Source organism: Mustelus asterias, unplaced genomic scaffold, assembly GCF_964213995.1.
Source record: "Mustelus asterias unplaced genomic scaffold, sMusAst1.hap1.1 HAP1_SCAFFOLD_74, whole genome shotgun sequence".
NCBI classification, from domain to species: Eukaryota; Metazoa; Chordata; class Chondrichthyes; order Carcharhiniformes; family Triakidae; genus Mustelus; species Mustelus asterias.
In genome coordinates this window covers 871,982-888,503 of record NW_027590134.1, presented here as the reverse complement: position 1 = coordinate 888,503, position 16,522 = coordinate 871,982, and the positions used below count along the sequence as shown (strand labels likewise).

At 45.4% G+C, this 16,522-nt stretch overlaps 1 protein-coding gene and 2 non-coding genes across 15 annotated transcripts; 2 read left to right on the top strand and 1 right to left on the bottom strand.

Moving 5' to 3' along the window:
* The first annotated feature begins 754 nt into the window (after window positions 1-754).
* Window positions 755-826, top strand: trnag-ucc (transfer RNA glycine (anticodon UCC)). Its single transcript has one exon. It is a non-coding gene; the product is annotated as a tRNA-Gly (tRNA).
* A 330-nt stretch (window positions 827-1,156) lies between these two features.
* trnas-uga (transfer RNA serine (anticodon UGA)) lies at window positions 1,157-1,238 on the top strand. Its single transcript has one exon. It is a non-coding gene; the product is annotated as a tRNA-Ser (tRNA).
* Window positions 1,239-4,136: 2,898 nt separating this feature from the next.
* LOC144483468 (uncharacterized) lies at window positions 4,137-16,343 on the bottom strand. 13 transcript variants are annotated; one of them, XM_078202159.1, is made up of 5 exons: window positions 16,182-16,325; window positions 15,452-15,634; window positions 13,768-13,884; window positions 6,466-6,515; window positions 4,137-5,609 (listed from the first exon to the last, which is right to left on the bottom strand). In XM_078202159.1, the coding sequence occupies exons 2-5, from the start codon at window positions 15,558-15,560 to the stop codon at window positions 5,586-5,588; spliced, it is 300 nt and encodes a 99-aa protein (XP_078058285.1). In that variant the 5' UTR covers window positions 15,561-15,634; window positions 16,182-16,325; the 3' UTR covers window positions 4,137-5,585. The 13 variants fall into 13 exon arrangements, 4 of the variants coding, with proteins under 4 accessions (XP_078058285.1, XP_078058282.1, XP_078058284.1 ...); XM_078202156.1 differs by having other exon boundaries at window positions 4,137-5,844; window positions 16,182-16,320; XM_078202158.1 differs by having other exon boundaries at window positions 4,137-5,844; window positions 15,452-15,612; window positions 16,182-16,192.
* Window positions 16,344-16,522: the final 179 nt, after the last annotated feature.

Here is a 16,522-nt window from a genome sequence, read left to right as displayed (position 1 = left end):
TGTAGGACCATATCTGTTCACCAGATTCAGCGGCCAGAGCCAATCATATCTGTTCCCCCCCCCCCCCCCCCCAGTTATTACAGTGATTGCTGACATCACTGTGTTTGTTTACGATGAAATACAAATTATCTGCTCTTGGAGTCTCTCGATTTCCTGTTTTATTTGTTGCTCCTGCACTGACAGGTAACAATAAATCACAACCTCAACACCCAGTGACAGCCAGTTCAATAATAATCCCCCACTCGCTGATAATGGAGTTTCTAAAAGCGACACACAGTTTCTGACCATCCTCCGATTGGGCCTGGAGGGAACCAGATTCATTGTCAGAGCTGGACTTTCTTACTGAGGGAGTGGCACAGTCAGGTGAACGATGGTGGTGGAGTGGTGACTGGGCGAGCATTTGACCAAACGTCAGTTCCTGACCATCACAGTGGTGATTTATTTAATTAGCTATCGCATGTCACAACAGTAGGTGGGCACTCCTAAAATAAAATTCACTAAAGATTTCTAATGGAAAATCAAGCTTCAGTTTGCTTTCAGTTGTTTAAGTGAAAGGACAGGCCTCAAAATTAAACAATGAGTTCCCAGTCAGAAACAACAGTAAAAAGATAAATTGAACTGTCCAGAAAAACGAGACAAACCAAGTTCAGTTTACAAACTGTGCTATGGACACACCTGGTGCGGAATGAAATCAGCAACTCAGGTAGTTCCGTAATTACAACTGATTAAAATAACGATTCCTTCAGCAGAGTGAGCGGTGGTGGTATAGTGGTGAGCATAGCTGCCTTCCAAGCAGTTGACCCGGGTTCGATTCCCGGCCATCGCATTTATAATTTGTTTTAGAACCTTATCCGCGAATATTATTTTAAACCGAGTGGACAAAAACAGGGCGAACGCAACATTTGACAATAGTGAATTAAAATAGACGTATCAGTTTTTATTTTTTTCTATTCGGACGTAATTCGTTTCTCATGAAAAAATATTGAAATAGGAAAACAAATCTCTGACATCAAATGAGTTCTCCGTTCGTGACAAAGATACAAAGTAACGGTAGAGGAACACATTTCAGCTCACACACTGTGCTCTGCACAATCCCGGTACTTGATAGAAGTTAATATAAACATTACTGAGGTTACATTATTTACAGAAATGCGCAGCTGCGATGGCCGAGTGGTTAAGGCGTTGGACTTGAAATCCAATGGGGTTTCCCCGCGCAGGTTCGAGCCCCGCTCGCAGCGGTTATGATTGTGAAGTGATTACTTCCGCTATTTCAAAAAAACCTGCTGATTTTTTGGTATGAAGTATTTCGATCGCCATCATGCTTTCAGCTGCATGGCTCCGGGCCGGGTGCAGGAAGGTGAGCTTGGAAAGGGGGGCCTCGGGCTGGCATGGACAAGATAGGCCGAATGGGTTCCGAGTCACAGAGGTTTACAGCATACAGGCCCTTCGGCCCAACTTGTCCATGCCGCCCTTTTTTTAAACCACCAAGCAAATCCCATTTGCCTGCATTTGGCCCATATCCCTCTATACCCATCTTACCCATGTAACTGTGGAAATGCATTTTGAAAGACAAAATTGTACCCACCTCTACTACTACCTCTGGCAGCTTGTTCCAGACACTCACCACCCTCTGTGTAAAACAAATGTCCCTCTGGACACTTTTGTATCTCTCCCCTCTCACCTTAAACCTGTGCACTCGAGCTTTCGACTCCCCAACCTTTGGGAAAAGATATTAACTATTCTCGCTGATCTGTGTCCCTCATTATTTTATAGATCTCTATAAGATCACCCCTCAGCCTCCTACATCCAGAGAAAAAAATCCCAGTCTATCCAGCCTCGCCTTAAAACTCAAACCATCAAGTCCCGGTAGCATCCGAGTAAATCTTTTCTGCATGCTCTCTAGTTTAATGATACCCTTTCTACAATAGTGACGAGGACTGTACACAGTATTCCAAGTGTGGCCTTACCAATGACTTGTATGACTTCAACAGGACGTCCCAATTCCTGTATTCAATGTTCTGACCGATGAAACCAAGCATGCCAAATGCCTTCTTCACCACTCTGTCCACCTGTGACTCCACTTTCAATGAGCTTTGAACATGTACCCCGAGATCTCTTTGTTCTGCATCTCTCCCCAACGCTCTGCCATTAACTTGGTAAATCTGCCCTGGTTTAATCTACCAAAATGCATCACCTTGCATTTGTCTGAATTAAACTCCGTCTGTCATTCGTCAGCCCACTGGCCCAATTGATCAAGATCCCTTTACAATTGGAGATAACTTTCTTCACTGTCCACGATGCCACCAATCTTGGTGTCATCTGCACACTTACTAACCATGCCTCCTATATTCTCATCCAAATCATTAAAATAAATGACAAATAACAGTGGACCCAGCACTGATCCCTGAGGCACACCCCTCGGGACTCCAGTTTGAAAAACAACCCACTACAACCACCCTCTGGCTTCTGTCAAGAAGCCAATTTTGTATTCATTAAGATACCTCACCCTGGATCCCGTGAGATTTAACCTTATGCAACAACCTATCTTGCGGTACCTTGTTAAGGTACCCTTTGTTTCCCAAATGTATCAGTTAAGGGGATAAATATGTGGGGTGACTGAGACAGGTTCTGGGTGGGATGGTGTCTCAGAGAGTCGGTGCAGACTCAATGGGCCAAATGGCCTCCATCTGCGCTGGAGGGATTCTATTGCAGTTCAGGCTGAGATAGACACATTTTGGTTTCTTTGGGAATCAAGGGAGTGAGGAGTAAACTGGAGTTGAACCCAAGATCTGAAACTCTATAAGAAGCTGGTATGCCCACATCTGGAGACTGCACCCATACTTTGGAACCCACACTTTCAAAGAGATATTCAGCTGATAGAGAGAGTGCAATGATATGTAACCAGGAAAATGGAAGGCATGAGGGGAATACCTGATGAAGGATTAAGGATTCTTGAATTGCAATCTTTAGAGAAGGCTGATTTATGGTTTAGTTCAATATTATAAATTGATACATGGCCTTATTACCTAAGCTTCAAAAGATCTTTATTCGCATCTACTGTATTTTGGGTGGGCATCAGTATAAAGTGCAGAAATTTGGTTCATGCGACGATATTCACAATTTGTTTTCCCCACATAGAATTGTTGATATTTCAAATGCTTTACCTGATTTTGATGGTGAATACTGAAAATGTAGTGACTTTTGAAAAACTTGTCAGAAATATGTATGATTTCTATCTTTGTATTGTCTGATGCTGTTCTTGTTTTAATGCTGTGCCTCTGTGCTTCGCACTGTATGGCATAAAGACACATAACTCATCATTGTATTGAATCATACAATCCCTACAGTGCAGAATGAGGCCATTCAACCCATCAAGCCCTATTCCCGTAACCGCACATATTTACCCTGCTAATCCCCTGACACTAAGAGTCAATTTAGCATGGCCAATCAACCTAACCCCCGCAGACAAGGGGAGAATGTGCAAACCCCACACAGTGAACTGGGACTGCAATTGAACCCAGTTCCCTGATGCTGTGAGGCAGCAGTGCTATCCACTGTGCCATCATGCTGCCCTTGAATGGAGGAACATTATTGATGAGCCATGTGGCCAATGTCTGCTCTTATTTCCTGTGTTCTTGTGACTGGAAGAGACGGATCCATGGATACTGAGGGAAATAAGGGTGGAAATTGTAGAGGCATTGGCCAAAAGTTTCCTATCCTTGCTAGTTATATGTGTGGTGCCAGAGGACTGGAGAATTGCAAATGGTAAACACACTTTTTCAGAAAAGGCTGTGAGGATAAGCCAACTAAATCCAATCAGTTTCACCTCAGCAATGTGGGATATTCTCCAAACAATAACTGCAGATAAAATTAACACTCACTTGTGCTAATGTGCATTAATTAAGGAAAACACATACATAATTATTAAAGGGGAATCATATTTAACTTGCTCGAGATTTTCATGAGGGTAACAGAAAAGGTTGATGAGGGGAATGTGGTTAATGTGAACATGGACTGGCAAAAAGCATTTTATAAATAAAGGGGCACACAGCAAACTTGTGGTAACATTTGGAGCTGATAGAATAAAAGGGACAGCAGCAACATGGATAGGAAACTGACTGAGTGACAGGAAACACAGTGGGAAGTATTTTTATTTGGATTGGAGGTCGGTTAAAGTGGGATTCCAGGAGAGTTGGTGTTAGGAATTCTGCTCTTCCTGATACATATTAGAGACATCGGCAATGCTGTACAGAGCACACATTCAAACTGTGGTAATTACATAATATGTGACAGCATTGTGAACAGTGAGGAGGTAGTGTTGAAGCTCACAGTTTCTTAGACAGCTCGTGGGTTGGCCAAACAAGACCAATTTAAAGCAGAGAAGTGTGAAATGATTTATTTCAGTGGGAAGAAAAGGGAGAGACAAGAGAAAAGAAATGATACAATTGTAAAGACATGCAGGAACAAGGGACCTGTGGTCAAATGTGACACAAATAATTGCTGTTCAGGTGGCAGGTTGAGAGTGTGGTTACTAAGGCATTTGGGATTGTGAGCTTTATACGTCGGGGGCATAGTGAACAAGAGGAAGCAAGTTGTGGGAAACCTGTATCAAACCCTGGTTTGGCCTCAATTGGAGTATTGCACTCTGATCTGGACAGCAGTGTTTAGAAAGGGTGTGAATGCATTAGCAAGGGTGTAATAAATCTCTGGGCGTGAGTCCAGGGATGAGGAAGTTCAGTTACATCGGTAGATTGGAGAATTTGGGTCTGTGGTGAAGAGAAGATTGAGAGGAGATTTGATAGAGGTGTTCAGAATTGTGGAGGGAATTGGAAGGAGCTGATAGGGAGAAGCTGTCATGTCCCAGTCTTCCTCTGTCAGGAAGTGTTCCCCAAACTGAATTAATAGGGCATTGTTCGCAGTTACACTTCTCCAGCAATGCTAAATATTCCGAGTATTTGTTTTAATGTAAAACATTTATGATAATTATACAAACACAATAAGTTATTTAGAGTAAAGAAGAAACATTAAAAGTGAAAATACATGTTGACGTCCTTCTGCTGGGCTTTTAGTCTTTCCGGTATGGGCCAGTGGTCTGATTAATCCGATGGTGCTTTTCCCAGTCACCTGCATAACGTGGCTCGAATCCCAGATTTCTAGTTTTTGAACTGCACAGGGGAGCATTTAAGAAAGTATTGGGGCTGAATGGCCTCGTCTGTGCTCTCGGTCTCCTTCCACCTGGTGGGCTGATCTGACATCCACCCCACAGTGGAGTCGCTGCACAGATTGCCTTAAAAATGGTCTCTAAGATAACGGAGTGACTGTGAATCTCGTTAGCACTTCCATCCTGACAAATTTTCTCCACTTCGAACCATCCAACAATGTCAGAAGGAGTGAGAACTGGAGTAGGAGACTCCATCAATGAATGAGGTCCCATTTTGACCACTCGAGAATCCGGCCTTGCTCACTCCATCTCTGTTCTCCAGCCAACTCTGAATGGCCTGTTCGAGGATCGCCTTGCTCCAAAGCAGCTGAATTTGATGTCTGTCAGCAAGTTGTTGAGATTTGGCTATTCTTCACCTCCAACTTCAGACCAATCGGGGCTTCCAGGGCTGGTTGAGCAGAAACAACAATAATTGAGGATTTTGCAGTGTTGTTACATTCGAGTAGATTTCCACCTGGGGCTTTTCATTAAACACCGGCTTTTTCACTTCATTAACAACTGTAGGAATGGCAATGCAATGTATTGGCCCATTTATCCTCAAATAGGATTTTGCACGTCATGTTGAAGTTGCACAAGACATTGGGAAGGCCACACTAGGAATACCGTGTGCAGTTCTGGTCACCCTATTATAGAAAGAATATTATTAAATTTGAAAGAGATCTATAAAATAATGAGGGCTATAGATCAGCTCGATAGTCAATGTCTTTTCTCAAAGATCGGGGAGTTTAAAAGAGGAGGGCATAGGTTTAAGGTGAGAGGGGAGAAACACAAAAGGGTCCAGAGGGGCAATTTTTGCACAGACGGTGGTAACTGTCTGGAACGAGCTGCCAGAGGTAGTACTAGAGGTGGTTACAATTTTGCCTTTGAAAAAGCATTTAGATAGTTACATGGGTAAGATTGGTATGGAGGAATATGGGGCAAACGCAGGCACCTGGACTAGTTTAATGGCAAAATCTGGGCAGCATGGATGAGTTGGGCTGAAGGGCCTGTTTCCAGCTGTAAATCTCTGTCACTCTATGACTATGACTCTAGTCCCAATAGGAAATGATGCAGGTTGTCACTGTCATTGCTGTAAGTGGGAGATGGACAATGCTCACTCACAGCATCTGTATTCCGTATGAACAGCTGGCAGGTCGACCACCAAACCGATGGTAAACATTCTGCCAACATCCAGTGAAACTGGGTAATTATGGTAACGGGTCGGTACATTGACAACACAGGACTCTGTGACAATAGCTTCATACCCAACAGGGTGATGTCACCAGGATCCACAATTCCCCCAGTTTGGAGATTCCTGTCAGGAAGCAAGGAGCAAAGTGTAAGACACCAGAGAAAAGACAAGAGATCTTTATTTCTATCGAACCAATCATTATCTCAGGAGTTCCCAAATGAATGACTTCTTTAAGAGGTCAGAGAGTCATCGAATTTTACAGCACAGAAAGAGGCCATTCAGCCCCTCGTGTATGTACTGGCCATCAGCATCTATCTCTTCTAATCCCATTTTTCAGTGCGTATTCACGTGTACGACCTGGATGAGGGAACCAAATGTAACATTTCCACGTTTGCTGACAACACAAAACTGGGCAGAATTGTGAGTTGTGAGGAGGATGCAAGGAGGCTTCAAGGTAATTTGGACAACTTGAGTGAGTGCGCAAACACATGGCAGATGCAGTACAACGTGGCTAAATGTGAAGTTCTACACTTTGGTGTGAAAAACAGAAAGGAAAGGATCACATGAGATCTGATTAAAACATATAAAATTCTAACAGGGCTGGACAGACGACATGCAGGAAGGATGTTTTCCGTGGTTTTTGAACCAGCAACATTTACCAAGAAGTGGAAAGCGGAAGATCACCTCCAGTGATAAACAGGAGTTAGAACATCCAGTCGAGGCGGCTGAGGGACTTCACTGGTGCATTCTGGGAGAAGTCGGACCAGCAACATTTACCAAGAAGTGGGAAGTTGAAGATCTGGTGTCAAGGAGCGGTAAACCCGAAACACTACATTAGTGTTTCCCTTGCTCCCTCCTCTAATCAAAAAAAAGGCCACCGTGGGAAGGTAAAAGTGAAGGTAAGAGTTTTATAAATTTTCTCAAATAATTTAATTGGTGCTCGAAATGTCGGTTGGTGGGGTTAAGTGTTGCACTTGTGGGATGTGGGAGATCCGGGGCTTCCAGCATCTCGGACAACTATGTCTGCAGGAAGTGCACCCAATTGCAGCTCCTTTCAGACCGCATGGATAGGTTGGAGCAGCAGTTGGATGCCCTCAGGAGCATGGAGGAGGCGGAAAGCATCATAGATAGGAGCTTTAGAGATGTGGTCATACCCAAGGTGCAGGCAGATGGATGGGTGGCCGCCAGAAGGGGCAGGCAGTCAGTGCAGGAATCCCCTGTGGTCATCCCCCTCTCTCGCAAGTATACCATTTTGGATACTGTTGGGGGAGATGGGCTATCAGGGAATAACAGCAGCAGCAGCCAAAGCAGTGGCACCATGGCTGGCTCTGTTGTTAAGCAGGGAGGGACAAAGAGCACGAGAACAATAGTTATAGGGGATTCTATAGTTAGGGGTGTAGATAGGCGTTCCTGTGGACGTGAAAGAGACTCCAGGATGGTATGTTGCCTCCCTGGTGCCAGGGTCCAGGATGTCCCTGAACAGACAGAAAGCATTCTGAAGGGAGAGGGTAAACAGCCAGAGGTCGTGGTACATATTGGTACTAACGACATAGGTAAGAGGAGTGATGAGGTCCTGCAGCAGCAGTTTAGGGAGTTAGGCAGAAAGTTAAAAAGCAGGATCTCGAGGGTTGTAATCACAGGATTACTCCCTGTGCCACGTGCCAGTGAGGCTAGGGATAGAAAGATAGTGCAGCTCAACATGTGGCTAAACAGCTGGTGCAGGAGGGAGGGTTTCAGATATCTGGACGATTGGAGTCTCTTTCGGGGCAGATGGGACCTGTACAAGAAGGACGGGTTGCATCTAAACTGGGAGGGCACAAATATTCTGGCCGGGAGGTTTGCCAATGTCACATGGAAGGATTTAAACTAGTTTAGCAGGGGGGTGGGAACCAAAGCAAAGGTGAATTAGCTGAAGGAGAACCAGAGAGTCGGGCCAGTAAGACCCAGAGAAACAGCAGGCAGGGTGGGGTTTATAATCAAAGAGGGTCTGGTGGACTGAAGTGCATCTGTTTCAATGCGAGAAGTGTTACAGGTAAGGCAGATGAACTTAGAGCTCGGATTAGTACTAGGAAATACGATGTTGTTGCCATTACAGAGACTTGGTTAAGGGAAGGACAGGATTGGCAGCTTAACATTCCAGGATACAGATGTTTCAGGCGGGATAGAGGGGGATGTAAAAGGGGTGGGGGAGTTGCACTACTGGTTAAGGAGAATATGATGTGGAGATGCCGGCGTTGGACTGGGATAAACACAGTAAGAAGTCTCACAACACCAGGTTAAAGTCAAACAGGTTTATTTGGTAGCACAAGCCACTAGGTTCGGAGCGCTGCCCCTTCATTAAGGAGAATCCCAAGGCATTTTATACATATGTTAGGAACAAGAGGGTTGTCAGAGAAAGAGTCGGACCTCTCAAGAACAAAGGAAGGGAATTATGCTTAGAACCCAAGGAAGTAGGTGAGATCCTAAATGAATACTTTGCATCAGTATTCACAAAGAAGACAGACACGTTGATTGGTAGTGTCTCAGAGGGATCTGTAGACCCGTTAGAACAAATCGCAATTACAAGGGAGGAAGTGTGAGGTGTTTTAGGAAGCATAAAGGTAGACAAATCCCCAGGGCCAGATGGCATCTGTCCTAGATTAGTGAGAGAGACAAGAGATGAAATTGCTGGGCCTCTAACAGAAATCTTTGTTTCTTCATTGGACACAGGTGAGGTCCCAGAGGATTGGAGGATAGCAAATGTGGTCCTGTTATTTAAGAAGGGTAGCAAGGATAACCGGGGTAATTATAGGCCAGTGAGCTTGACGTCCGTGGTAGGGAAATTGTTGGAGAAGATTCTTAGAGATAGAATCTATACACGTTTAGAACTGAATAGTCTCATTAGCGATAGACAACATGGTTTTGTATGAGGGAGGTCATGCCTCACAAATTTGGTTGAGTTTTTTGAGGAGGTGACAAAAATGATAGACAAGGAAAGGGCCGTGGATGTCGTCTCCATGGATTTTAGTAAAGCATTTGACAAGGTCCCTCATGGCAGACTGGTGCAAAAGATTAAATCTCATGGGATCAAAGGTGAACTAGCTAGATGGGTACAGAACTGGCTTGGCCATAGAAGACAGAGGGTAGCAGTGGAGGGGTCTTTTTCTGATTGGAGGTTTGTGACTAGTGGTGTTGCGCAGGGCTCTGTACTGGGACCTCTGCTGTTTGTGATATATATAAATGATTTGGAAGATGTAGCTGGTCTGATTAGTAAGTTTGCGGACGACACAAAGACTGCTGGAGTTGCGGATAGTGATGAACATTGTCAGAGAATACAGCAGGATATAGATAGGCTGGAAAATTGGACAGAGAAATGGCAGATGGAATTTAATCCAGATAAATGAGAAGTGATGCATTTTGGTAGATCTAATGCAGTGGGGAGCTATACAATAAATGGCAGACCCATCAGGAGTATAGACACGCAGAGGGATCTGGGTGTGCAAGTCCACAGATCCTTAAAGGTGGCAGCACAGTTGGAAAAGGTGGTGAAGAAGGCATATGGCATGCTTGCCTTTATTGGACGGGGCATAGAGTATAAAAGTTGGCATATGATGTTGCAGTTATATAGAACGTTGGTTAGGCCACATTTGGAATACTGCGTCCAGTTCTGGTCGCCACACTACCAGAAGGACGTGGAGGCTTTGGAGAGAGTGCAGAAAAGGCTTACCAGGACGTTGCCTGGTATGGAGGGTATTAGATATGAGGCGAGATTGAGTAAACTAGGGTTGTTCTCCCTGGAAAGACGGAGGTTGAGGGGCGACCTAATAGAGGTTTATAAAATTATGAAGGGCATAGATAGGGTGAACAGTTGGAAGCTTTTTCCCAGTTTAGAAATGACAAACACAAGGGGTCACAAGTTTCAAGGGGGCAAGGTTCAATACAGATATGCGGGGGACGTATTTTACACAGAGGGTGGTGGGGGCCTGGAATGCACTGCCAAGCAAGGTGGTTGAGGCAGACACGCTGGGATAATTTAAGACTTATCTAGATAGCCACATGAACATGGATATTCTCCTCATACTCACCTGATGAACAAAGAACAATACAGCACAGCAACAGACCCTTCAGCCCTCCAAGCCTGCCCCGATCATGTGTTCCGAACTAGACCATCCGTTTGTATCCCTCTATTCCCAGTCTGTTCATAGAAATATCCCTCTATTCCCAGTCTGTTCATAGAAATATGAACAGACTGGGAATAGAGGGATACAAACGGATGGTCTAATTAGGAACACATGATCGGGGCAGGCTTGGAGGGCCGAAGGGTCTGTTGCTGTGCTGTATTGTTCTTTGTTCATCAGGTGAGTATGAGGAGAATATCACAGCTGTACTCCGGGAGGTCACCTCAGAGGGCTCATACAGCGAGGCAATATGGGTAGAGCTCAGGAATAGGAAAGGTGTAGTCATAATGTTGGGGGTTTACTATTGGCCACCCAACGCCAGCGGGAGATAGAGGAACAGATATGTTGGCAGATTTTGGCAAGGTATAAAAGTAACAGGGTTGTTGTGGTGGGAGATTTTAACTTCCCCTATATTGATTGGGACTCACTTAATGCTAGGGGCGTGGATGGGGCAGAGTTTGTGAGGAGCATCCAGGAGGGCTTCTTGAAACAATATGTAGATAGTCCAACTAGGGAAGGGGCCATACTGGACCTGGTATTGAGGAATGAGCCAAGCCAGGTGGTCGATGTTTCAGTCGGGGAGCAGTTCGGGAACAGTGACCACAATCCAGTAAGCTTTAAGGTACTGGTGGATAAAGATAAGTGTAGTCCTCAAGTTAAGGTGCTAAATTGGGGGAAGACTAATTACAACAATATTAGGCAGGAACAGAAGAATGTAGATTGGGGGAAGATGTTTGAGGGCAAATCAACATCTGGCATGTGGGAGGCTTTCAAATGTAAGTTGATAGGGATTCAGGACCAGCACATTCCTGTAAGGATGAAGGATAAGTATGGCAAGTTTTGGGAACCTTGGATAACGAGAGATATTGTGAGCCGAGTCAAAGAGAAAAAGGAAGCATTTGTCAAAGCTAGGAGGCCGGGAACACACGAAGCAAGTGTAGAATACAAGGAAAGTTAGAAAGAAACTTAAGCAAGGAGTAAGGAGGGCTAAAAGGGGTCACGAAAAAGCATTGGCCAGCAGGATTAAGGAAAATCCCAAGGCTTTTTATACATATGTCAAGAGCAAGAGGGTAGCCAGGGAGAGGGTGGGCCCACTCAAGGACAAGGGAGGGAATCTATGCATGGAACCAGAGCAAATGGGTGAGATATTAAATGAGTACTTTGCATCAGTATTCACCAAAGATAAGGACTTGGTGGGTGATGAGTCTGGGAAAGGATGTGTAGATAGTTTGAGCCATGTTGATATCAAAAAGGAGGAGGTATTGAGGTTCTTGAGAAACATTAAGGTAGACAAGTCCCTAGGGCCTGATGGGGTATACCCCAAAATACTGAGAGAGGCAAGGGAGGAAATTGCTGGGGACTTGAGGGAAATCTTTGTATCCTCACTGGCAACAGGGGACGTCATGATGTGGAGATGCCGGTGTTGGACTGAGGTAAACACAGTCAGAATTTTAACAACACCAGGTTAAAGTCCAACAGGTTTATCTGGTAGCAAATGGCATTTGCTACCAAATAAACCTGTTGGACTTTAACCTGGTGTTGTTAAAACTCTTACAGGGGAGGTCCCAGAGGATTGGAGAATAGCCAATGTTGTTCCTTTATTTAAGAAGGATGGCAAGCAGGGAGGTTGTGTCTCACGAACTTGATCGAGTTTTTCGAGGAAGTAACAAAGATGATTGATCAGGGTAGGGCAGTGGATGTTGTATACTTGGACTTCAGTAAGGCCTTTGACAAGGTCCCTCATGGCAGACTCGTGCAGAAGGTGAAGTTGCATGGGATCAGATGTGTGCTGGCTACGTGGATACAAAACTGGCTTGGTCACAGAAAACAGAGGGTAGCAGTGGAACGGTGTGTTTCTGAATGGAGGGCTGTGACAAGTGGCGTTCCTCAGGGATCAGTGCTGGAATCTTTGCTGTTTGTAATATATATAAATGATTTGGAGGAAAATGTAACTGGCTTGATTAGTAAGTTTGCAGACGACACAAAGGTTGATGGATTTGCAGATAGCGGTGAGGACCATCAGAGGATACAGCAGGATGTAGATCAGTTGGAGACTTGGGCAGAGAGATGGCACGTGGAGTTTAACCCGGACAAATGTGAGGTAATGCATTTTGGAAGGTCTCATACAGATAGGAAATATACAGTAAATGGCAGAACACTTAAGAGTATTGATAGGCAAAAAGATCTGGGTGAATAGGTACACAGGTCACTGAAAGTGGCAATGCAGGTGGAGAAGGTAGTCAAGAAGGCATACGGCATGCTTGCCTTCATCGGCCGGGGCATTGAGTTTAAAAATTGGCAAGTCATGTTGCAGCTTTATCGAACCTTAGTTAGGACGCACTTGGAACATAGTGTTCAATTCTGGTCGCCACACTACCAGAAGGATGTAGAGGCTTTGGAGAGGGTACAGAAAAGATTTACCAGGATGTTGCCTGGTATGGAGGGCATTAACTATGAAGAGAGGTTGGAGAAACTTGGTTTGTTCTCACTGGAACGACGGAGGATGAGGGGCGACCTGATAGACATCTACAAGATTGTGAGAGGCATGGACAGAGTGGATAGTCAGAAGCTTTTTCCCAGGGTGGAAGAGTCAATTACTCAGGGGCACAGGTTGAAGGTGCCAGGGGCAAGGTTTAAAGAAGATGTATGAGGCAGATATTTTACACAGAGAGTGGTGGGTGCCTGGAACTCGTTGCCAGGAGAGGTAGTGGAAGTGGATACGGCAGTGAGTTTTAAGGGGCGTCTTGACAAATACATGAATAGGATGGGAATAGAGGGATATGGTCCCCGGAAGGGTAGAGGGTTTTAGTTCAGTCAGGCAGCATGGTCGGTGCAGGCTTGGAGGGCTGAAGGGCCTGTTCCTGTGCTGTAATGTTCCTTGTTCTTTGAATGTAAAACAATGGGGCTCAGTCTTAGGATACGGGGTACACCATTTAGGAATGAGATGAGGGAAAATTTCTTCACTCAGAGGAGGTGAACCTATGGAATTCTCGACCAAAGAAGCTGTGAAGACAAAGTCACTGCATAGGTTCAAGAAGGAGAGAGAGATTTTTTTTAGATTTTAATGGCATCAAGGGGTATTGGGAAAAACAGAATATGGAATTGAGATAGAGGATCAGCCATGATCACATTGAATGATGGAACAGACACGAAGGGTTGAATGGCCGACTCCTGTTCCGAGTTTCTATGTTTTCAAGTTCTGATGAAAGGTCACAAACCTGAAAAACTAACACTGTTTCTCTCTCTAAACAGATGCTGCCCAATCTGCTGAGCTTTCTTTTCTGCTTTTATTGCATATTTCCAGTGTCTGAACAGATCCCAGCCAGAGACAGCACCTTCAGGAGAGAGAGAGAGGAACCAGTGAGTGTCGAACTGAACCCAGCCAGAGTCACTACTTTCAAGGGATAGAGAGGTAACTAATCTAAACCCTGTATTCAAAAACAGAGGTAGAGAGGAAAGAGGGAACCAATGACCAGTCAGCCGAACGTCAGTCGTAGGGCAGCTGCTCGAGCCCATTACCAAGCGTTTGGAAAGCAGTGTTATGATCAGATAAAGTCAGCATGGATTTACAAAAGGGAAATCATGCTTGATAAAACTACTGAAGTTCTTCGAGGATGTAACTAGTAGAGTTGACCAGGAAGAACCGGTGGATGTTGTTTATTTAGAATTTCAGAATACTTTCGACAGGGTCGCTCATAATGTTTTTAATTGGTAAAGGTTAAAGTTTGTTTATTAGTGTCACAAGTAGGTTTACATTAACACTGCAATGAAGTTATTGTGAAAATCCCCTCGTCGCCATACTCCGGCGGCTGTTCAGGTAGACTGAGGGAGAATTTAGCATGACCAATTCACCGAACTAGGGGGCACAGGTTGAAGGTGCCAGGGGCAAGGTTTAAAGAAGATGTATGAGGCAGATTTTTTACACAGAGAGTAGTGGGTGCCTGGAACTCGTTGCCAGGGGAGGTCGTGGAAGTGGATACGGCAGTGAGTTTTAAGGGGCGTCTTGACAAATACATGAATAGGATGGGAATAGAGGGATATGGTCCCCGGAAGGGTAGAGGGTTTTAGTTCAGTCAGGCAGCATGGTCGGTGCAGGCTTGGAGGGCTGAAGGGCCTGTTCCTGTGCTGTAATGTTCCTTTCAGCCTTTCAGACTGCGGGAGGAACTGGAGTACCCAGAGGAAACACACACAGACACGGAGGGAACGTGCAGACTCCACACAGATAGTGACTCACAACAAAGATATATACCAGTGTTGAACAAGGATTCTGAAAGGGAATAAATCAACCATGGTTAACCGAGGAAGTTAAGATTGCATTAAACTGAAAGAAGAACATAGGATGTTTCATATATTCGTGATAAGACAGAGCATTGGGGAAGTTTCTAAAACCAACAAATGATGACCAAAAAAATACTAACGTGAGAGAAGATGAACGACAAACGTAAATGAACAAGTAATATAAAAAGAATCAGAAAGAGTTTCTTTAAATATATAACAAGAGAGAGGCTAAAGTGAACATAAGCTCCTGAGAGATCGAGACTGGGAATTAAAAGTGGGGAACCATAAAGTGGCAGAGGAGTGAAATAAATAGTCTGTGTCAGGACGGCTGAGTAGTCGAAGCTGCTGCGTTCAGGTCACAGACTCCTCTCGAGGCCTGGTTTCAAATTCCAGTCCTGACATTGATTAAGGGTGGCAGTGGCAGGAAATCATTGCAGGTGATATTTTGCATATAGCCAGAAAGAAAAGATCAGAACAGGGTAAATGCAGTCTTACCCAGTTAAACTATCCCTCCTTATCCTTCTCAACCTGTCCACACCTTTGACATGGTTGACTGCACTATCCTGCTCCAATACCTTCACACTGTCAGGTCAGTGTGCACAGCAGATGAAGATGTTAATGTACCTGACATCCTGGGAAAACTAAAGATGGATGAAGGGCTGGGCCTCAGTAAACAAGTGTAGAGAAGGCTGGAGTTCTCAATCATCTGCACCTCAAGCGGCAGCTCCTCCATCTCAATGTGTGTGGTGAGATCAGGCCATTCTGCTCAGTCAGGAACACCCAGACTGACGATAAGAGAGAGAGAGGCTATAATTGGAACCAAACAAGAAGGGAGATTCAGTCAGAGGAACCAAGCCCCACCCCCAAAACAGAGCACAGGATGATTCCAGGATCTAACCGTGGCCTCTGCAAAGTGAGTTGCTCTAACCGGGAATGGCACTGAGCCCCACACATAGAGCACAGGAAGATCCCAGTCTCTGTGCTGATTGGCCTGACTCCAGGGAGTTTGCAGTGCCGCCACTGCTGAGACTGGGGAACTGCAGCGTGACACGTTTACACAGGAAGCTGCCATTGAAACCCTGAGCTGCGGATTTATGGAATCCTACAGCGTAGAAGGCGGTCATTCGGCCCATCGAGTCCGCACCAACCACAATCTCACCCAGGTCCTATCTCCATAACCCCATGCATTTACCCTAGCTGATCTCCCGGACACTCAGGGGCAACTTAGCACGGCCAATCCACCGAACCCACACATCTTTGAACTGTGGGAGGAAACCGGAGGAAACCCACGGGGAGAACGTGCAGACTCCGCACAGTCAGTGACCCAAACCGTAATCGAACTAGGGTCCCTAACCACGGTGCCGCCCTATTCACAGCCATGCAGGATGGGATTCCCGCTGCCGAAACCCTGCTCCCATCCGGAGCTCCGCCGCGGGCTCAGAATCCGGGCCCGGGGACTGAAGCCACTGGCGGGACATTTGCTGCCGCTCCGCGCGGTGTCTGATGGGCCCGGGGTGAATCCCCGCCAACGGCCTGTGACCGGCAGCTGGGAAAACCAATCGGAAATTGCCCCATCGCGGTTATCCAATGGCCGCTCTGCGCCCACTGAGTGACAGCTGCTTTATCCAATCCGTGATCTCCATAGTCAGAAGTTCGAGACCATTGAAAATGACGCTCTAATTGTACCCAATCACA

Coding starts and splice junctions, on each gene's coding strand:
- LOC144483468 (XM_078202156.1), bottom strand. CDS start 15,560: ATGGAGGAGCTGCCGCTTGAGGTGCAGATGATTGAGAACTCCAGCCTT. Junction 6,516..13,767: donor AAACAGTGTTAGTTTTTCAG/GTTTGTGACCTT, acceptor GCTTCCTGACAG/GAATCTCCAAACTGGGGGAA. Junction 5,845..6,465: donor TGGTGACATCACCCTGTTGG/GTATGAAGCTAT, acceptor TTTCTATAATAG/GGTGACCAGAACTGCACACG.